General features: G+C 47.3%; 8 protein-coding genes across 8 annotated transcripts; 6 read left to right on the top strand and 2 right to left on the bottom strand.

Annotated features, from left to right (window-relative positions):
• Positions 1-322: 322 nt before the first annotated feature.
• On the top strand, positions 323-1,462 carry MCYG_00737 (conserved hypothetical protein; the record flags this gene model as incomplete). The annotated part of the gene is made up of 4 exons (XM_002850587.1): positions 323-501; positions 584-1,039; positions 1,078-1,101; positions 1,129-1,462. The coding sequence occupies 4 exons, from the start codon at positions 323-325 to the stop codon at positions 1,460-1,462; spliced, it is 993 nt and encodes a 330-aa protein (XP_002850633.1).
• Positions 1,463-1,745: 283 nt separating this feature from the next.
• MCYG_00736 (TTL domain-containing protein) lies at positions 1,746-4,348 on the top strand (the record flags this gene model as incomplete). The annotated part of the gene is made up of 4 exons (XM_002850586.1): positions 1,746-1,757; positions 1,848-2,731; positions 2,801-2,860; positions 3,040-4,348. The coding sequence occupies 4 exons, from the start codon at positions 1,746-1,748 to the stop codon at positions 4,346-4,348; spliced, it is 2,265 nt and encodes a 754-aa protein (XP_002850632.1).
• A 1,313-nt stretch (positions 4,349-5,661) lies between these two features.
• MCYG_00735 (uncharacterized protein) lies at positions 5,662-6,440 on the top strand (the record flags this gene model as incomplete). Its single annotated transcript, XM_002850585.1, has 2 exons — positions 5,662-5,890; positions 5,980-6,440. 2 exons carry the CDS (start codon positions 5,662-5,664, stop codon positions 6,438-6,440), a joined length of 690 nt encoding a protein of 229 aa, XP_002850631.1.
• A 918-nt stretch (positions 6,441-7,358) lies between these two features.
• On the top strand, positions 7,359-10,882 carry MCYG_00734 (heavy metal tolerance protein; the record flags this gene model as incomplete). The annotated part of the gene is made up of 7 exons (XM_002850584.1): positions 7,359-7,574; positions 7,630-7,698; positions 7,765-8,256; positions 8,311-8,368; positions 8,390-8,461; positions 8,521-9,955; positions 10,030-10,882. 7 exons carry the CDS (start codon positions 7,359-7,361, stop codon positions 10,880-10,882), a joined length of 3,195 nt encoding a protein of 1,064 aa, XP_002850630.1.
• Positions 10,883-11,191: 309 nt separating this feature from the next.
• Positions 11,192-12,489, bottom strand: MCYG_00733 (conserved hypothetical protein; the record flags this gene model as incomplete). Its single annotated transcript, XM_002850583.1, has 3 exons — positions 11,192-11,628; positions 11,695-12,023; positions 12,113-12,489. 3 exons carry the CDS (start codon positions 12,487-12,489, stop codon positions 11,192-11,194), a joined length of 1,143 nt encoding a protein of 380 aa, XP_002850629.1.
• Positions 12,490-13,849: 1,360 nt separating this feature from the next.
• Positions 13,850-15,209, bottom strand: MCYG_00732 (peroxin 14; the record flags this gene model as incomplete). The annotated part of the gene is made up of 5 exons (XM_002850582.1): positions 13,850-14,545; positions 14,625-14,709; positions 14,794-15,037; positions 15,106-15,112; positions 15,180-15,209. 5 exons carry the CDS (start codon positions 15,207-15,209, stop codon positions 13,850-13,852), a joined length of 1,062 nt encoding a protein of 353 aa, XP_002850628.1.
• Positions 15,210-15,660: 451 nt separating this feature from the next.
• On the top strand, positions 15,661-17,946 carry MCYG_00731 (HEC/Ndc80p family protein; the record flags this gene model as incomplete). The annotated part of the gene is made up of 2 exons (XM_002850581.1): positions 15,661-15,705; positions 15,772-17,946. 2 exons carry the CDS (start codon positions 15,661-15,663, stop codon positions 17,944-17,946), a joined length of 2,220 nt encoding a protein of 739 aa, XP_002850627.1.
• A 482-nt stretch (positions 17,947-18,428) lies between these two features.
• On the top strand, positions 18,429-21,395 carry MCYG_00730 (conserved hypothetical protein; the record flags this gene model as incomplete). Its single annotated transcript, XM_002850580.1, has 1 exon — positions 18,429-21,395. One exon carries the CDS (start codon positions 18,429-18,431, stop codon positions 21,393-21,395), a length of 2,967 nt encoding a protein of 988 aa, XP_002850626.1.
• Between the last annotated feature and the right edge of the window lie 398 nt (positions 21,396-21,793).

Here is a 21,793-nt window from a genome sequence, read left to right as displayed (position 1 = left end):
CAGGCCCTTGAACAGTTATAACTACGCCTACCATCCGCACAATAAATCGTAACTCTCATCCCAAGACTCGAATTCTGATGCAGGAAACTTGGAAAGTGCACGTGATATCATGTAGTCCATGTTTCTTTGACCCTGATAGAGAGAAACAACTTCCAATGCCCAAATACCAGTTATAGCGCTTCAGCCAAGCAATGTCCATCTGTAGGATGTGATGAGGACGACCTCCAGCTATCACAGGCATCAAGCAAGCGCAAGGCATAGCAGCACGTATCGCCTTCAAAGTCTCACTCTATACCCATTATTTACCTCTAGCTAGGTCATCATGCTACAGCCTATCCAGGCCGTCACCTCGAAAACTGCCCAGCGTTCCTATATAAACATAGTGCTCTTCTCATGTGCCTCCTTTGCTCTCTTTGGCATATCGACTATATCGTACTGGGTTTTCTACTACAACTTTGTCCCCCAAATCAGCCTTGAGAGTCAAATTCACCTTCAATATGAGTAAGTTGAAAGTGGTGCAGTGGACATTCTACCCGTGGTAGCATTCTTGAAATCGGGGGTTTAATATTGATTGAGTCCATAGTAAGAGCTCTCCGTATGGTACTGCGGTTCTGGGGCCACGTTTGATTCCCCTTCAAAAGTACGACGTCAAGGTCATTCTACAACTCCCGTCAACCCCTGCAAATCGTGCGGCAGGGAACTTTATGCTTGATCTCGCGTTTCTTCAAGAACCCGACGATATATCTGGATCTGTCTCAAACGTGTCCGAGAATGTATTGCTACGGTCACGCCGCCCGGCCATGCTTACCTACACATCACCGATGGTAGACACAGCTCGTCAGCTATGGAGGCTTCCACTCTATGTTTTAGGGCTGAAGCGGGAGGCAGAAGAGCTCGGGATTGGAATGATGGAACGAGTACAGTTTCCAAAAGGAAAAGGCAAGGTGCCAAAAGCTCTCAGGCTAGAGATCCAAAGCCACGAGCGGATTCAAGTGTACAAGGCGAGTGTGAGGATAGATGCAAGGTTTGCCGGTCTAAGGTATGCACACGCTGGATCATTACCTACTCATTTTACAGTCCTACTCTCCAACTCTTTATATTGTACTTTCTCTAACTTCTAGCGTATAGATGGATAATGTACAATTGGAGAACACTTTCTTTCTTGACATTTGGGTCTATGTTCTGGCTCTTTTCTGTATCAGTCGCCACTGGTGTTTGGCTTCTGCTTTCTTCTCAGTTCACAGGGGGGAAGGAAATGGTCATCAAGAAAGAGGAGGATATTGACACCGATGATGAGTTTGAAGGTGGCTCAGAGCAATATACGCCAACAGAAAAGGGTATTGCTGCAAGAACTTCCCTAGAAATAAAAGCTGAGGAGGAGGATGAACCGTCAGCATATGCTTCAAATGAAGATGGCGGGCCAGAGGAAGATCAAGCCAGCGAAAGTAATGACGGAATTTAACCATATGATTGTCACCCTCCAGCAGTCACCAGGCATACATATGATATATACCATAGAGAATTAATACTAATAAAGACTACTTCAACTCTACCTTTTTCTACGAGTAAACAGTGACGACATATATAAAAGTGCGCCGTTGGTTGGGTGAAGCTTATAGTTTCGTCGCATATAAAAAAAATATCTTTCTACAGGAACCTCGCGGGGTGATTTGTTTGAATAATAATATAAAACACGATATCTAACGAAGTCACTGGGCTCTTCATACCATTTGCTAGTCCACAAGATGCACATCCTCGTAAGTCAACAGGAGTTTTATCTATCTATCCTGCGGTTGTTCGGTACTATTACACAAGTTGTGGGTGAGACTAACGTTTGGCCCAAATAGGTTGTGAACGACGACGGCCCGCCGTCGTCTCAGTCCTCGCCGTACATACATTCTCTCGTCCATACTCTTCAATCCTCAGGCCATGTAGTATCCGTCGTGCTACCACATAGGCAAAGATCATGGATCGGTAAAGCCCACCTTGTTGGGGCGACTGTCAAACCGACGTATTTTCATCCCGGGACACTCTTCCAGGACGATGGGACGGTGCACCCGCTACCGCGCAGCGAAGGGCGAGAGTGCAAAGAAGGAGACGAGTGGATTCTTATTGACTCGACTCCAGCGAGTTGCGTTCAAATTGGCCTGTTTCACTATTTTCAGGACCGAGGACCTGTAGACCTGGTGATCTCCGGACCGAACTATGGGAGAAATTCTACGGCCGTCTTTTCTCTTTCTAGCGGCACTATCGGTGGAGCAATGGAAGCTGCGGTCTGCGGATATAAAGCAATTGCTCTCTCCTTTGCTTTCAGCTCACGCGATCACGACCCCGTCGTTATCTCAGAAGCCGCGAAACACTCGGTTCGGTTGATTGACTATCTTTATAAGAATTGGACGGATGGCGTTGACCTCTATAGCATCAATGTTCCTCTTGAGCAGGGAGTTGGGTTTTCAAAGATACTATACACGAATATTTTAGACAACCGTTGGTCCGGGAGTTGTTTTGAAGCAATTGATGCTGAGATGAGCGGCGAGGACCCGGGGTTACAGGAACACCTGCTCAGGCAAAAGGAAGGAAGCAATGCAAACGAGGATGCTTCAGGCTCCTCTTCCGCAAGATTCAAACACAAACACTTCAAATGGGCCCCGAAATTCGGTGATGTGTACAAGAGCGAGCAGACCAGCCCTCCGGGGAATGATGGTTGGGCTGTTAGATCTGGCTTTACAAGGTAAATCTTCATTTGAAATTAATTAACCTTATAAGTTGGCAAACCACTGATGCTATGTTTCCGTCTTAGTGTTACTCCCTTGAAGGCAAATTTTATGCATTGGCCAGGCTGCTCTGGAGAAATTACGCTGTGAGTGACGAAATGGGGCTGTTGCAGGTATTCTACGATGTTTAGACCACATGTCCTCCCGCGAGTTTATCAAATTTCCGCTTAACTTACGTACCTCATTGTATTCGTTGCCATTTGTTTTGACTACATTATTATGTTTCTGTAAGAGTTGCGTTCTGACTGCGCCGGGTTTCGTATAGGTCGAGTGAGAGTCCAATGTTTTATGCACTTGTGGATTGTCAAGACGTCTATGTGCAGCCTTTGGTCATGGGGGCACTACAGAGACAATTCAAAAGTGCCTCCTACAAATTGATATCTTCGTTATCAGAGCTGCCTGACCCTGCTTCTCTGGTCCTTCAGTACAGGGTATATGAAAAATCTGACTTTGAACATGTTCATTCACACCCTTCAACATCATTGGTGAATTCTTACATCATTCGTAAGGCGTTGATTCGCAAGCATTTTCTCTCAAATACGGTTGCCAATTGGATAACCAAATACCCAGATAGCTTGCTTCGGAAGCATTTCAAACCCACTATAGATTTTGAACTAGACTACGCCGAGTTTCTAGATGAGGCTTTACTTGAAGCTTATGAGCTACGTGAAAGCCTAGAGGCTAATGAAGGGAAGGATGAATGTGAGAAGGAATGGTGGATATTGAAACCCAGCATGAGTGACCGTGCACAAGGAATTCGCCTTTTTAATAGTGAGCCGTCTCTCCGGCAGATATTCGAAGAATGGGAGCCAGAGGATACGGACTCTGAGGGAAACATAAGAGAAGAAGATCCTGGCAACGACAAAACAGATACTGGGGTTGTTACCTCTCAACTACGGCATTTTGTTGCACAGCCCTACATTCTTCAACCCCTATTGCTACCGTCAGCCTCAAACCGAAAGTTCCATATCCGAGTTTATGTTTTGGCCGTTGGAGCTCTTAAAGTCTATGTGTATAGAGAGATGCTCGCCCTTTTTGCCGACAAATCCTACGTTCCTCCATGGGAGAAGGAGGATGAGGACGAAGGCGAGATCGCATATCTGAGCCGTCATCTAACGAACACATGTCTCCAGTCCGATACTACGGGCCATGATGCCGCCCCTGATAATGTTCGGCGTTTTTGGCATCTCGATGATATGGGCGCTTCAATAGAGACGGGGTGGAAAGAGAGGGTATACGATCAAATATGCGCTGTCACAGGTGAAGTTTTTGAAGCAGCTGCTCGAGGCATGATGGTTCACTTTCAGCCATTACCCAATGCATTTGAGGTGTTTGGAGTAGACTATCTAGTCGATAAAACCGGGAACGCTTGGTTGCTTGAGCTAAATGCCTTCCCCGACTTCCGGCAGACAGGAGACGAGCTGAAATGCGAAGTCGTAGGGAAACTGTTTGATGGGGTTGTAGAGCTCGCAGCGAAGCCGTTCCTCTGCCCGACTGAGAAGGGCAATGCAGCAGACGAGCAGACCGTTTCTCGGTTCCGATTGGTGGCCGAGCTCAACATGGGAATCAAGTGAGTTTCTCTAGAAGCGTTTTGTTGTCAGCAGCTCTCTGGGCCTCAACAGCTTATCATTGGCCACCTGGGGAGAACATTCTGAATATCCCGGGAGGCGATTCTCTCCTAATTCTCCCAGATGCATCGTGCTGTGCGCATCTCCATCCTGGCTGCCAGCAAACATGTGTCACTCCGAAAGCGTTGTTGGCTAAACAGCCCCAGTAGGATGGAACTATATTTATGGCTGACAACTCCATAACTTCGTTATAGCCTTGCACATCGGCAACCAATGTCCTTTCTTGGTCCAGCAAATATGCAACTGCAACGCTTGGATCTCCTTTGGATTTGTGTCGGCAGTAAGACAGGGCTATCTATAATAGCATTGGTTATTATTAAATATATATGCAGTAATATTTGGTATGCATGGCTATAATAGGGGCAAAAGAGAGAGAGAGAACCACGTCCCCTGGCGAGTCATTTGATTTGTAGAGACGTTGGCAGGCTGCCATTAATCTCAATCCTTGTAAGGAATTGTGTTCTTTTTTTTTTTTGAACTCTTTGTTCCAGCCATACGGGAAGCGAGCGTTGGTAGAGGAGGCGAAACCGTTTCTGCGGGCGTCTTTTTGGGATGAGCTTTACAACAAAACCCTCATCTTATCCCTTTTGCTTAACTGACATGCTAATATGTTCATGTCTGCAAGTCGACCGTGAAGATCCAACCTTCCACGAAGATCTGCAAGCGAAGATTCTGGGATAAGATGGTGCATGCAATAACAATGGGCAGACACGTCTATCTGCCGTGTATACATGGTTTTTCTATTGCTCTGCCATACGGGATGCTCCCCTATCCGCAGGCCACTTCGACCACGTCCTTGTCTCGCTCCTGACAAGTGTTCGCTCCCACAGGTTTTAAATAAGACTGTCTCGGGTTGCCGATTGGCTGCTGCGCACATAAGACAGGCGCGGCGGAGAATATGCACGCAGAAGAATATGCACGCAGAAGAATATGCACGCAGATGAAGCATCGATCCGACCCGGGCTGGACGTGTACATACAATGTACTACGCAACACATTTCCAACGAAACTACCTATCATGTCACGCTGGCTTGCAGCTAAATACGAGACGACAAGCCTCCCGAAGGCCCGACTTTAGTTTCTAACCTATGCTTGCTCCTTCAAAATGCGGATGCCTGTGGCGATATCCCCATCCACGAAAGCAACGCCTGATGGCTATAATGTGCTGTAATTTAAAAAAAAAAAGGATCACGAACTTAGAGTTACAGGACGGGACATGGATCGATGCTCGAAAAACGAGAAGAAAAAGCATAACAGGGATGGCGCCCTACTTTCTCTTGATCGCGCAGACAAGGGGACGCCCGGGGACCTGTCTGTCCTTCCCTGGTGGGCGGCCGCAATCTCTGGATAATATCACAGAAAACCCATTTTTTTGTTTTGTCCTTGACAAACAACTTTTGTTTTCGGCGCAGAGAGGGATCGCCGATTGGGTGCGACTTAATCTATCTCAAAAAGGCTGGACATCCCATCGAAGGCGCCTATCACTGGGTAAGGGTATCTGAGCGAGCGTTGCTCTTCCTCGGCCTTTGCTCCGCTCTAGAACTCTCTGCCTGACTGGCTTCGGCAGTCTATTCTAGCTCTTGCGCCTGCGGAGTCAAGAGGTAGGTCCGCGAAGAAGGGCATTAAGCTGGTCGATTTGATTATCAAGACTGGCGTTTGTGCTATGACGGGTCTCCACCGTGAACAAAAAGCTCCTTCAGAGGGGGGAAAGCATGTGCCAGGCCTGGCGTCTGATCATGCGCTTCGTCCATCTAGATATTATTATACGACATTATATACAAGAACTGCTGTGAGAGCAATCTTTCAACAGGCGAAGGGGACCTCCTTTTCTCTCTTCTTTCCCGCCACCCAGGCAACCGGGACCTTTCTCTCTCTCTCTCTCTCTTTCGGAGTCCCCATCTCCAAGGCTTTGTTCATGCCTCCGAGAGCGTCTCCATCTAAGATGCAACTTCACCAGGGAAACACTTCAACTAGACCCAGCGCTTGGGTCGCTGCCCAGGCACCCGAGCCGCATCTATTTTTGTTCATGGATGGATGAAGTTATAAAATAACCCGGCTGGAGTCGCAATCACTTCTTCCAGTGCTGCGGAGGCAAACGGAAAGCCGTCTTTCCTCCTTCCCCTACCTCTTATCATCATCCATCTTGTCCCCGTTTCCCCTTTTCGGGCTGTCATGGAAAAGAGACCCCTGAGGCTTCCCCGGCCGGTCACCTAAAAAAAAACAACAACCACATATCGCTTGTTTCCGAAGCGCCTACCAAGTAAATAGTTATATTAACTTGGTTCCTTCCCGCGCGCAAGATAACAACAACAACAACTTTGACCCATTTCCCGTGTTTTCTTCCATGTAGCTTTTTCCCCCTTTCTTAATCTTCTTCCAGCACCCTTGTTTGTTGTCCATAACAATTAAATGTTTACAGCCCCGTTTATCACCCTGTAGCGCTTGTGTGTTGTGTGTGTGCGTGTCTCTCTGTGTGTGTCCCCTTTGCCGCCTCGTTTCTTCTTCCTCTGCCGCCTCACTGGGAGGGCTTAATCCATCACCGCTCTTTGTTGTCCAGGGTTCGTTGTCTCTTTTTCCCTCCCTATCTCACTCCCTCTCCCCGTATGGAGTACACCATCCCCCGGGATAGACACGCACACATGCTTTTAGCCGCATGATTTAGTCGCCTTAGCCCGAACTAGGCCTTACCGCTTCAACCAACATTCCCGCAACACCTGCGAGAAGTGCGAGAGAGAAGTCAAAAAAAAAAAAAAAAAAGCTCCCTTCCCTCCCCCCGTCGGCAAAAAAAAAAAATAATAGTTGTTGTGTTCAAAGGGGATTTCGGCGTCACCAACCTAGCCCATGATCCCACACCTTCGGGTGGGCCGTTTCGGATTCATCTTTTGCTGGCCTACGCCAAGATCAAAATAGTGTATCTTTTTCGACCCGCTGCACCTAGAATCTGTGAAAGGCCATCATGAAGGACTACGGCGGTGCGTCGACGCTGGACGGGATGTATCTGGCGAAGATTGTGCAAGATATGCTGCCTTCGCTCGCGGCTGTCTATTTCTTCGGTGCCTACCTCATCACATCCATTTTTGCCGACGATATCGCTGATAAAAATAATACTGCATCATCTCGTCGTACAAATATTGCGATCGGGTCTCTAATATCGACTGTCTTTCTGACTTATGTAAGTGTGGACAATAGCTGATCAATGGCATGTTGGGTGCTTACTCCTTACGCAGGTCGCGGACTCGATAAGTCTGCTCTCTTCTACCGCTGAAGATGGCGTTGTCTTTCCAAAAGGTCGCCTTGTAAGTCTCATTGTCCCCCATCATGTTTACGCGGAGAGACAGGGTGTTAAAGGATTACTGCTGTAGCTATTCGAACTGTCGTCGGGTCTTCTCTGGTTTACCACCATATTGCTGTACTCAGACAAACGGCCGCAGCCAGTGTCATACCCTTTCTATGGCTTGTGGATCATATATCTCGTGTCAGAGATTTCCCTGTTCCTCTGCCCTAGAGTTGTTTACCTTCCAGCAAACATTATTGGCCTACTATGCCAAACAATAAGGGTTATTGCACTTTCACTGCTTATCTGTGTTGCCTTTGGTCCTCGAGTTTTTCCAGGCAAGAAGGCAAAACTTGATGAAGAAAATTCGCCTTTACTTGCACACGAGCAGCCAATTCTTGCGGATCCAGCCACTGTCACCCGTGTAAATGGGGCTGCATATGGGTCGTGTGACTCGGAAACTTCAAACAACCAGTCAACCAAAAATGGGGCAAAGGACTCCAAGACAAATGTTGACACCGATGGTAAGGAGGGTAAGGAGAAGAGAGGAGGCATTTGGTCCTCAATGAAGGACTTGAAGGTACAGCAAACGAAGATTTCTCCCCTTCTTTTATATAAAGCTAATGGTTGATAGGAACTCGCACCGTTTTTCTGGCCTTCAGGGAGGCCTCGCCTTCAGCTCCTCTTTGGAGGTATGATTCTCTGTCTGATAGCTGAGAGAGCGGTCAATCTCTTGATCCCTATCCAACTAGGCTTAATAACAGATATCCTCAGCAAATCTCAAGGTACTTGAAGAAAAGAAAATTCTCTCCCCAGTCCATAAAGTTGTTAACATCTATCCTAGGAGGACCTTTGCCTTGGGAACAAATCCTAATTTTTGCCGCACTTCGTCTCCTAGACTCAAGTGGAGGGTTACCGGCATTAAGAAGGTTTATGTGTATGCCGGTGGATGACTTCTCATATCTGAAACTGAGCACAACGGCTTTTAATCATGTTATGTCGCTCTCTTGTGATTTCCATGACAATAAGCACTCGGGAAGGCTATGGACCGCAGTCATTCGAGGCCAGTCTGTGAAAGACGTTATCCACAGCATTCTTTTTCTCGTTGCTCCAATGATTATAGACCTCGTGTTGGCTGTTGGCGTGCTTTACTACGTGTTCGATGGCTACATGGCCCTAGATGTTGCTACGGTAATGGTGCTCTTCTTGTGGACGTCTGGAAAGCTGGTCACAAAACAAAAGGATAAACGGCGAGAGTGGAATGAGGCCCGGGGAGCAGAGTTTACTGCTCTATGTGAATCGACAGAGAACTGGCGCACAGTTTCTTATTTTAGCCGCGTGCCGTACGAGATATCGCGATACTTATCTCTCGTACAAGCCCAATTGAAAGCCCGGTTTAAATTCCGATTTTGGGATCACATGGAGAATGCAACGCAGTCAGCTCTGTTAATATGTGGGCTTACGGCTGCTTGTTTTATGGCGGCGTACCATGTTTCTACCGGAGAGAAACCCATTGGCAGTTTTGTTATGCTGCTGAGCTACTGGGCCCAATTATCGAGCCCCCTGCAATTTATTGCTAATGGGTTTGGGGAGATGGCTCGCGATTTGGTCGATGTTGAAGAGTTTCTCTCAATTCTACGCCAGAAGCCCACTGTCCAGAACTCGCCTGATGCAAAACCTCTGGAGTTTGAAACTGGAAGCATCAAGTTTACCAATGTCAACTTTTCTTATGATGGTAAGAGGGGAGTACTCCGAAATATCAACTTCCAGGCTAAAGCTGGTGGCACAACTGCATTGGTCGGCCAAACAGGTGGAGGCAAATCAACCATTTTGAAGTTAATATTCAGATTCTACGATCCCACTCAAGGTATGGTGCAGATCGATGGGCAGGATGTGTCCGGTGTGTCGTTAGAGACACTTCGTGAGGGCATTGGTGTGGTTCCTCAAGATCCAACTCTTTTCAATGCTTCAATTATGAACAACTTACGCTACGGAAGGCTGGATGCTACTGACGAGGAGGTAATGGAAGCTTGCAAAGCAGTTGCTCTCCATGACAGATTTATGAGCCTTACGGATGGGTATGACACCTTGGTTGGTGAGCGAGGTATGAGATTGTCTGGCGGAGAGCTCCAGCGTGTTGCCATTGCACAAGCTATCCTGAAGAACCCTCGAATTGTTCTTCTAGATGAGGCTACAAGTAGTGTGGATAGTGAAACAGAGGTGATTGTCCAAGAGAGTCTGAAAACGCTCACCGCGGGGCGGACCACACTAGTTATTGCGTAAGTCTCTGGGCTTTTGTTAATCTTTGTTACTTGTTTCTGTTGTTGCTGTTACAAATACTGAGGGATTCTAGGCATCGGCTCTCTACCATTGTTAATGCGGACCGAATTGTTGTTATAAACAATGGTGAAATCGTTGAGCAGGGAACTCATGCTGAACTGATACAGAATCACGGATACTACCGTCGCTTGTGTTTCCGCCAGGGATTTCTAGAAGCAAGCGAACCTGATAGTGGCACCCCATTCTCAGAGACGACTTGCTCCTGCCATCAATATGCGCCAAATGCGGGGAGCTCATGGAAACCCGATGCCCCTGAATTCATACCTAAAGCATACAAACCACCGGGCGAGAATCAGTCACAGCCTCCCCTTAGCGAGTGTGATTCAAATAGACAACGACCAGGAGATAAGTTATTTTCGGAATCAACTGTCGATATTTACGAAACAGACACGGACGACAGCTTCCATATTGATACTGGACATGACAAGGAAAATATTCGAGTAAAATTCGCTGCGGAACGCACCACGAATGCCAACAGTAGCGAGCAAACATTAAGAAACGAGATCAAACCAGGTCAGGATGAACCCAAGGTGTTTTATCCCACCATGAACGAGAACGCGCGAGGCAACTCCCTAGGCTTTGACGAGGGATATGATGCCGCTGCTGAAGGGCTCATTGTATCAAAAAAGCGCGGCGCGCAAGGCACCACTCGCAGGGGACTATCAAGGAGCGAGCCGTCAAACATGACAGCGCAAGTCAACATGGATGGTGATGAGGACTCTGATAACTGGCAGACTGTTGGCACAAGAGCGAAGGCTACCTCAAGCCCGGGCAAACCCCATGCCCGAGGTCAAGCGCATCCGCGCCGCCGTCGCAGACATAGAAAAGGAAGAGAGAACTATCAGAAATCGGAAGCTGAGCCCTGAACAAGCTTAGCCCGCAAAAATCGTTTATTTGGAGAAATTAAATGGAGTATCGGCGCACGCAAGGAGCCATTTGGCTTCTTTCTCCTACCTTTGGCATGCGTGTTATAATTTGAACTAGGCGGAGTCAAGGATATAGATATGCCCATGTATATATATCGCCCAAAAGATATTTCATAGCTGCGGCCAGGAGTTGAAGGGTCATAAAGGGGTTTACAAATTAGCACCGTCAGAAATGAGATTGAATTATAATTTTCTATAAAAAAATTGGACATTATTGCTTCTAGATTTCAGACTATCCTGTTTAGGTCTTTATCCAAACCTCTCCTGAGCAATGGCGCGGAGGTAATCCATCGTCTCATCCTCCTTGCGTCGATAAGACCGTAGCCTAACTTCTCTCTCCTCCGCCCTAGCTCTCAAAATCTCTTCTTTTCGCAGCTCCCGTTCATTTTTCTTTCGCATTTGCTTCTCCTTCATCTGCTTAAAGCCGTCTTCCCCTTCCGCTCCGCCCATGAGGTCCGCATCCGCAACACCATCTACCGGGGACCCACCGCGAGCCTCTGCGTACGCACGATTCGAAGCTGATTTCTCCCGTTTCTTCTCTAGAAGGCGTTCTCGAGATCCTGGTTCTGCTCGTGGGGCAATCTCGTCCTCGATTTTGCGGAGCTCGCTTTTATGGGCGTTGAGCTCCTGTTTGCGGGCGGCTCTATTAACTCGACGGGATTCTTCGAGATCTAGCTGCTCATCTTCTATAAGGGGGGTTAGTAATTGAACGAAGCCACTCGGGGAGTGTATGAAGAGGGATATCGACGAACCTCGTTTGAGGGTTAGGTCCGCCATAGTTGGGATTTTTGGGCCGGATTTACGGCTTAACGATTGGTGGTGTGGAACCGGTGCTTGTGGCCCGTACGAATCCTCCTCGTCGTCATCATCCCGTTCAATGGATAGCCTTCCATCATCGAGCCGTGAATGAGTTTCGTTAAGAGAAGAAGAACTCTTTTCATCATTCATATATGTAGGGGACGACCGCCTCCCGTATGCTCTGTGGCCTGATGCTTTAGGCGAGTCACGGTTATATGCCCCTTCTACAGCTTTCTTAAAAGTTGCCGGGTCATACCATCCTTCTGCAAGTTCGCCCCGGTTCCTCAAGCATGTTAGCTATTAGAACACTCATGCTGCGCCATAAAAGTAGAAGAGTGGAGGGCACCCTTGCATAGGCGCAATATTCCTTACCATTTTCCGATAAAACTCTTCCACCTGCCCCTTAGCTCTCGCTCATCAAGTTCATCTATATAGATACCTTTCTGGATATCCAAATATGTTCCGAACATTGCTTTGTATCCTGGTAAATCGCGCTTTGAAAGAGCTGTCGCACCAAATGGTAGGATGACGGGCAGAGCTTCGGATGATCGCTGCCGTCGGTGAGTTGATCTATTGTCTTCACGCCTGCTGCGACGATATTGGCGACGATTGTCATAACTGCTTTCTCTGACGGGTGACCGTGATCTAGTATCCGCTCTTATAGAGGCGGAGTGGTGATCGTGGTCATGGTGCCGACGGCGATGGCGATGGTGGTCGCGGGGGGAAACGGACACTTCGCGGAGTGACATCGATATTCTCTGGAAGATCAGTAATAACTATTATGGGTATATAGTACGCTCAGTTGCATGTAGCACCCATAGAGTGTGGATTTCGACCCTAGCTGTAGCTCTCTTCTCTATGAAGACGTTATCGAAGCGCGAGTCGCTCGTCAAAAAACCAGCCACGCGCCAGCACGTGATCATCCCCCCTGCACCTCTGGTCCTGTTCACTGTTACATCTTCTAACACTGGCGGCTATATTATGATTCTCTTAACCGCTTCACCTACTCTACGGCGGACGGCTAGAAATAGCCTTTTAATTTCTAGCTATAAAGCGATAGATACTATCCGCCCCTAGCGGGTTAGCAGTAGGACCCCTTCTATCCTAAGCTTCCCTCTCGCCTATCTGCCTAGTCTGCTGCTGCCTCTTCTTATCTAGTTGCCGGTTCCCCTTCTGCCTAGTTTACTATTCTAAGTTCCTCTTAATACCCGTTTTTCTCTACTAGGTCAAATATAGTACACCGTACTGTTGTAATGGCAGTATGCCGGCAGCGATGATACAGCATATACTGCTTGACCAAAAGATCATACACAGTGGTGACGTTCGTCATCTCTAGTAGCTTTCGAGGATCAAGATCACCGAGGCAGTCAACGAGTCCCTTAGCAGAAACAAGGATATGCCGCAGCCGCAGCAGCGACTGATCTCGGCGCTATCGGCCCTTGTACTGCTTCTGGTGTCTAAAAGGCTACTCGGTTCCCGGGGGGGTGACAAAGCACCTCAGGCGGAGGCACCTTCGACATATCAAGCCCGGGGACCGCATCAGATGCTCGACCTGTTGTGCGGACCTGGAAAACATGATACAACTTGAGAATCATGCCCTGATAGCTCCCTTGAATCTGGCATCCGCTGTGGACACCCCGCAGCGACGGACCCAGGCGCCTCTATAGCGTAGGCGGTTAGAGCTGGCCTCTACTGAATATGCTTACATCCCACGAATCTGTCAGGCGGCATTGTCCCAATTTAAAGGCTGGAGGGAAAGCAAGGCCTGGCGTTAAGTCCAGCCGTCTGTTAAGCGCCCACGTATCAGCTCTGGCTCTTGTTTTTAGCTCTTCAAAGTTAGCGCCTGGGGAGGAGCTAGTCTTTTTTTGGTTAGTCTGCCATGTGGTCTTTAAAACACGTTAAGTACCTTGGGCTTTATCATGCTTTATCATTATTTGATATAATAAAAGTACAGAATTACATGCAGAATGTATCATATTAGGTATTGTCCCGTCATTACAATATACAACTGTATCCCTTCCCAAAGGACAACGCATGTTCATCAACGGACTAGTGAAGCTGAGGAGCTGACTCATAAAGGTATGGTGGTAAGAATTTGGATTGACCATTTTAACTAGCAGAAGATGCGGGCTGCTGGTGGTCCTCGGCCTTTTCGGTTTCTTCGCCAGCATCTTCGACAGACGGAGAGGCCGCCGCGTTCTTTGCTTTGTTGGCAGCAGCCATCTGCCATGCCGGAATGCTTGCGGGTTTCCCAAGCTGGGAAAATGGACTGCCGGATCGTTCTCGTGGAGCTGGAGTTGACGCGGGTAGAGAAGCAGCCGCAGGGCTTGGCGCCGCAGGAGAAGCAGTTTGCTGGGACCCAGAGGCGGTTCCATTAGCGGTAGTGGAGGTAGTAGCATTGGGTGCAGTGGTCGAAGCACCAGAGCCAAGTCGATTGGTCAGGAGAACCTTCAGACTCCTTAGCTCTGAGTTGAGTTCCCTAAGTCGCTTCTCGTTCCCTTCACGAGCTCCTTCGATCGCCTTTGGAATGCCATCTTTCAAACCTCGTACTTCTTCACTAATGCGCCTGGTATCGTCATCACGCCTTCGTGAGGAGGATTTGAGTTCTAGGACAACTTCCTCAACTTCACGCAGAGCGGTATCAAGTCGAGTTGTTCGTGCTTCTTCAGCAGCTTTGAGGGTGGCAGTATCGGCAGAGAGCTGATCCAGGAGGGAAAACGCTCGGGAAAACTGCTCATCTACGCTTTCCTTGTCCTGCTGAAGTTGTGGAGACGTAGGAGGTGCGATTAAAGGTGAAATATAACGCTATAAAATGTGATTTCAATGAGACAGGGTTAATCTAAAGGATAGTCACCAAAGACAAGGGATTACAAATATTACATACCTTTGCAACAAAATAGAGACCATAACCAACTCCGCCCATTACCGTTGCCATAATGAACCAATCTCTCCAATCACGCTTTGGGAGTCTGTAGTATGATAGCAAATTGTTAGTTCTCGCATTGCAGAAGTTCCCAAAAGGGCCAAAAACTAACAAATTTAGAATTACTTACTCAGGTGGAGTTGCATATCCCCATTGCTGTCCATATCCATAGCTCTGGTTGGCAGGGGCCCGATATGATGTTGATGGTTGTTGGACAGCTGCCCGGCCTTGTTGCTCTGAAGTCTGTGTAGATGGACTAGAAGATCCGCTCCTAGCTAATGCTATATCGATCTCTTCCTGTGTCAAATTTTTTGATTGCAGAAAGGCAACCTTCTTTTCCAGGGGCGCGGACGAGACGGATGGATCCTGGAGGACTGAAGATATGTGTAAGTGAAAAGCACACAGAAATGCGATTAGTAGATAAGATGAGTGGTTTACGAACAAGTAACCTAACACGCGATAGATATCATTAGCCAAGGTTGCTTTCCATCAGGGGGCATGCGACAGCCAACTTACCGCTGACGATACCAGCTCCTCTCGAGCCATCTTGCGAGTGGTTCGGAATCCTATCTATACAGCGGCGGGTATAATTATCATGAAAGAGAAATCAAAGGAACAGACACTACGGGGATAGCGGTGCGTTGCTGTCTCTCCGTCTTGTCGTTTCTCATCCCCAGAATCGGGATCTTTTCCTTCTTAACCTTCGAAGAGCGCCAAGATTTTTCTATCAAGCCGAGGTTGAATTTAAGTCTCGTGGTTTTCGGATATTCAATAATCCGGATGCCCGGATTCGGTCGTGCCAAGAAACTGTCTTTTTGTTTACATTTCGAAGATAAGAAATCGTTTTGATATCAGATTTGAAGGTATTTAAACAAGGCACAGGCACCAGGCAATCTTAGGGACTGCCATTTTGTTCCCCGGAGCAGCTCTACTCCGCGATTCCCCATACCACTTGAGCTGCAGTTTAAAACGGCTAACCGGCCCTTTTCTCATTGTCATGGCGCAGGACACTGGACTCTTCAGTGTCCGACGACCACGAGAGGTACGCCCACGGTTTACCCAGGTGGACTGATGGGGACGGCTACTAACTAAACTGTTTCTTTTATAGACCCTCGGGAATGTCCAAAATTATACATCTATCCCTCAACCATCTTCTGCACTCAAGCGAACCAGTACTGCTGCTAATCTACAGAACCCGCCGTTTACCTCCCAGCATGCACGGTCTAGCTCCCTCGTTTCATCGCTTAGTCGGCCACAGCAACCTGCTTTTCATCGGCAGTCCACTAGTGGTGGGAACTATGGCATAGATGGCGGCCTATCAAGTGTTCGACGTTCTGTGTCTCACAATGTCCTTCACAGCGCAAATGCTGGGCGTCAAAGTTATGCGCCGATGTCAATGGCACCTCCACCGCCGCCCCAGTTACAGCGCCGTAGCAGTGTTTTGTCACGCCCTTCTACAGGCCCGTCTGCTGCTCACCAGTCTTTTTTTGTCCAGGGGTCCATTCCAGCCGGTGTGCCCCGAGACCCTCGACCACTCAGGGATCGGGGTTTTCAGGCGCGGATTAGCCAGGAGATATTGGAGTATTTAACGCGCAATAATTTTGAACTGGAAATGAAGCATTCTCTAACTCAGAACACGTTAAAGTCGCCGACTCAGAAGGACTTTAACTACATTTTCCAGTGGTTATATAAGAGGATAGATCCTAGCTACCGGTTTCAAAAGAATATCGATACCGAAGTGCCACCTATTCTAAAACAACTACGCTATCCATATGAAAAGAATATTACCAAATCGCAAATCGCCGCTGTTGGGGGTACAAATTGGTACACATTTTTGGGGGTGTTGCATTGGATGATGCAGCTGGCTCAGATGCTCGATCGATATTATCAAGACCAGTACGACTATGCCTGTGCGGAAGCAGGTGTCGATGTGACGGGTGATCGTATAATATTTCGCTTCCTTTCCAGCGCATACCATGATTGGTTACAAGGTGGTGAAGACGAGGATGACGAAGTAGCAGAACAGCGGCTCGTTCCCCATGTTGAGACCATGGCAGCAGAATTTGAGAAGGCAAATGAGAAATATGTGCAAGAGCTTCAGGCACTGGAGGAAGAAAACCGCTCACTTCGGGATCAGCTTGAAGAACTTGAGAAAAATGCCCCTGATATCGCAAAACTGGAGAAACATTTCAAAATTCTCGAAGACGATAAGAAAAAGTTTGAAGACTACAACGACAATGTGCAAGGAAAAATCGACAAATATGAAAATCGTATAAAGTTTTTGGAGGATGAGCTCGAAAAGATTGACCTCGAACTCCAGACGACCGAAGACGACCGGCTTGACTTGCAGTCGAGCGTTGATAAGCGGGGCATTACAATCCAGGACATTGACCGTATGAGTACTGAACGAGATAGGCTCCAGAAAAGTGTGGAGGATATAGTAGTGAGACTTGACGAGACTCATGCTAAAGTTATGGAGAAGGAAGCTGAAGCAAACGCGAAACTGGAAGAGCTGGAGCAAGTCGCCAAGACCTATAACTCCCTTGCCTACCAAGCTGGCCTTATCCCTTCGACTACGGCCAATGCCAAAGGGAACGAGTTTGAACTCTTCCTTAATATCAATGAGAATAACTTCTCTTCTTCACAGCTTGGAACATCTCAGAGCCACGGTTCATCAGAGGGTGATAGGTTACTTGCGGACGCCAATACGGGATACCACCCGACTAATCTTATCAACCTGGATCTTCGTGGAACAGTTCGAAATAACCTCATCTCCCTTCGCAAAGATATCAATGAACGCAGAAAGATTGCTTTAGACGAAGATATGAACAGACGAGATCTCCTCGAAAACATCAAAGAAGCTATGGAGGAGAAAAAGAGCGAAGTAGAAGCGCTGGAACATCGGCGCCGTGCTGCAGAAGAGGAGTTTGAGAAAACGAAAGAAATTACCTCGACTCAGAAGTTAGCATCCGACACTCAGATTGAAAAGATGGAAAAGGAGCTTGCCAAAATGCGCGCAAGTCTCAGTGAAAGTGTTCAATTGATGGAACAGAGGGAGATGAATACCAACATTGAGTATGAGCAACTTGTTTTACGCGCGAACGCCCTGCGTGAGGAACTGCATACCGGAATTGAGAGCATGCTCAATGATATTATCAGGTTCAAAGTCCATGTGCAGAAGGGGTTGGAAGACTACGAAAGCTTCGTCGCTGATGAAGTCGAACAAGAACTTGGTGCTAATGACATAGGCGAGGGAGATCATGAGGCTCCCCAGGATGAATGAATGAAACTCCCTTGATTTTTGATATACTGCCTTTTGTTTCATGATTGATGTCAGCGCGGAGCATATTTTTGGCGCAAGTTCTGTTTGGTATTGTACATATTTCCTTGGGATTGGGCCTATGAGTAGGCTAGGGCTTCTACTGGAATACTAATTAAGATATGTGATATCCGGCTATCACCTTGGGACGATTTATTCTATATAATAATATTGATATCTCCGCGAGGACAACATAGAAGTTATTGGATGACTAAGCAATATCGTTATTCCTCAAAACTTTTTCTCGCTGAAGGCTTGAAGCAGCTCAAGCTACAGATTTTTAGTGCTTCAAGAATTGGCCAAACCACTTTGCAATATGCTCACAGGGCATTCAATCTGTGAGCATTAGATTATTATATCCCAGACTAGACATGCGACCGCCACGCGGCCTCGATCTCACTCTTTTATCAGCTCAAGCTCCTCCATGATCTATCTCCAGCCGTGTCATGAGCATTTGCCTGGGCCCGCGAAGGATACTCCAGGGCCACAGCCTTTTCCAAGCCCGGAGACATGCGTTTCCTCTACCGTTGACGCCATTCCGGCTCTCATTTGGGGGACCTCGACTTGAATTTCACAGCTCAGCACGCAACGATGACCAGCAGCCGAGCGCTCTACCAAACCGCAAACCATGTCCTGTTCCACCAGGACTACGCAAAGATCCGACCGAATGGATAAAACATTTAGAAAAGTTTATTCCCCAGCGGAATCTAGATAAGAGCTCTACCACGGCCGGGACGATGGAACAGAAGAGTGAACAAAAAGAATGTGAAGCGATATTGGAGCTTTTATATCAAGCGAGGGAACAACTTGGCTTTGACCTTCTTACTATCCTTGGGTTTAAATTGGACAGATGGCAGGACTTCCATGCTATAGTCAACAAGCTCTTAAATTTCACAAACGAGAACCGACCCCGAGCGCGGCGAGAGCAACTACCGTCAAATATCCGCTGGGCTAGCTTGGGCTCGTTTGATGACTTGTCTAGTGATACGCTGAGATCCATTGAGCCTAGTGACATAAAGTACGGTGACGATGATATCCATGCTTCATCGTTTAACACCTATCTGGAAGGATCAAATCTGCACAACCAACTGAGGAACCCGGACAGAAGACCCGAGGTGATGAGTGAACTCTGGCAGAGTTTGGGTATCTTCATCCTTGAGGCAGCAGATCTACCCACAGAGGAGGGTTTTTTAGTTATGTCACATTTTTACCGTGTGGTTGCCCACCTTCATCATCTTGATATGATACCACCCCAAGTATACAAATATGTGCCTAAACGCGACCCAGCCCTGCCAAATCGGCCACCCGGAATGTATCTCCTCTCATATCCCATAATGAGCGTATTATCAGACGCCGCATGGGAGGCAGCTGCCACACAGGATGCCATTGATGGAGCCGAGCCAGGTACAACACCCTATATACCGCCCCTAACATACAAGTCAAAGCAGCTTGGTTTCGGCATCTGGCTCGAGTTTGTTCTCTGGTGCTGTGTTGAAGAAGGCTGTGCGGTAGGAGCCACCTGGATACTTCAGATGTCGCGCAATCGTTCAAAAACATGGAGTATAAAGAGTTGGGCCGCACTTTGTCAAACCAATGGGTCAATTGACCCTCTGAAAATGAGTCATTATGATACTTGGGCAGAATGTGGAGAATTGTCGAATGAACGCTCTGCTGGCCGATCGCATCGTCCATTTCTCGGGATGGGGGAACGGACGATTACCAAGGAAGTCGTTATTTCCATAATGGATGGACTAATAAACTCCCTCGAGGTAGAGACTGGCACTCAAGGAGACTCATTCCGGTTTGTTTGGGTGCGATTAGGCCTGCTACGGGCGCTCTTAGGCAGGAACAAATTGTCCCTTTCCCAAGAAGATCTCACCTATTTGATTGTTCGCATTCTTGAGACGGAAGCCATTATACCAGAAATAAAACCTCAATCTCTTGAACTTCTGCTCAACCAAGCCTCATACATCCATCCCCAAGAACAGTTGGCTCATTCTTCTAGTCCTGGGCTTGAAAATGCACACCAGCAAGAGTATCATCCGGCGAACTCTCTGGTAGTATTAGGGCTATATCAGTATGCTTTGAATATATATGCATCGAGTGGCAATATTTCCGGCACCATTGATGTCTTTGAAAGATTGCTAGGAGATGTTGATCCGAAGAAAGTTGCTGAAGTTCGTGATTCTGTTCTAGACCCCAAATATTGCATCATGGCACACCGGGTTCGTCAAACAGTACACAGTCACTTTCGAAATTCAAAGTCTGCTAGTCAATCTCAGAATTTCGAACTGCCACCGGTATCTTGGGCATTACTTCTGGATACTCTGACCTCTTCTCGTTTGTATCGACTTGCGGACTGGGTAACAGATTCATGCGCGGAAGCCTTGAAAATGTCCACATCCCGGACTCGTGAAGGCGCTCTTATTACAGATTCTTTAATCCGGCTTGCAACTGCGACAAAAAACCATCAACTATATTCTAATGCTATCAAGAGACTTAGATTTCCCCTTGAGCGTCAGACATTGATTTTAATGTTAAATTGGAGAATTGGAGAGTGTAACTGGACAGGCGCTGTTGAGCTGCTCCATTATCTTCGAGATGCAAAACTTTCGCAGTGGGATGTTGAAAATATAACATCTCTTGGGGCAATGATAATTCGATTAGAAAATTGGCAATCCAGTACAGATCAATCCGAGCTTGATCCCACTCTTGCCAAAAGTCAAGCTGAAACTCTAGGATTAGCGAATACTCTTCTGGTTGACTCCTTGAATGGAAAATTCAACCAGCACTATAGCTATGCCAACGGTCTACGTGTACCTGAAGCAACGCTGAATCGATTATATCGTGTCTTCAGCTCCATTCCCGGCAGCCTGTCTAGAGTCTGCCACGAGGTACAACTGCAATGGAGTCGTCCGTTTGAACCTGATTACTACATCCCTTCTTACGCATTCAATCAGCTTCTCGTTGCCGTGGTTGATACACAAGGCTCGCTTGCCGGAAAGCGACTATGGGACAAAGTTTGCATTGATCCATTATTGATGGTTAATCCAACTCGCAATCGCAAGCAACAAACGATTAAGACCAGGCTCCCCTTCAACTCAAGATCTATCTATCCCAAGAAGACTCCCCTAGTCTCGCCAGATCTTACCACGGTCCGGATTATTGCGAATGCAGCACTTGAAGAGCAAAAGAGCCTTCAGCAGCGTGGCCATTACCCTATTTATTCCGCTACCGAACCACTGACCTCTGAAAAGTATACTGCTGAAAGTGTTGGCAGCGTTCTAGCTTGGAGTGCTAGAGCGTATGAGCGCCTTGGTCTTAGCCCTCGAGAGATCAATAGGGAACTTGATGGATATCCGACACAAAAAGCAACCCGTCCAACGGATGTACCACCGTCGGCTCTTGTCTGAAAGCCTTTACTTAGCAAACACAAACCCTTTCCAACACATATCTTACTCATACCATTTGTATATTAAGCGAATACCCCTTGTACCAATAGATAGATATAAAGTTTCAACCATCTACGTAAATAAAACCCTTGAAGTGTAAACAATATTTCCGTCTAGGCTGCGCTTAAATATCGTGCAGCTGAGTTTGATAGTAATAATGCTAGAAGGTTCCATCGTAATTAAGCAAGACTCAGTACGCTTTTAGTCATATAAGGCCGTTTTCCCAAGAAAATGTCAAATTTCTCAAATTCACTTCAGTAACTAACAAGAGCGAAAGTAGACCCCAGAAACGGTAGGTATAACAGCTTCTACCAACCATCACACACTTGGTCATTATAAGACAAAACACACCTACTCTC

Source organism: Microsporum canis, genomic scaffold (assembly GCF_000151145.1).
Source record: "Microsporum canis CBS 113480 supercont1.1 genomic scaffold, whole genome shotgun sequence".
NCBI classification, from domain to species: domain Eukaryota; kingdom Fungi; phylum Ascomycota; class Eurotiomycetes; order Onygenales; family Arthrodermataceae; genus Microsporum; species Microsporum canis.
Note: the sequence above shows the minus strand (reverse complement) of the source record. Positions and strands in the feature narration are given on the sequence as shown.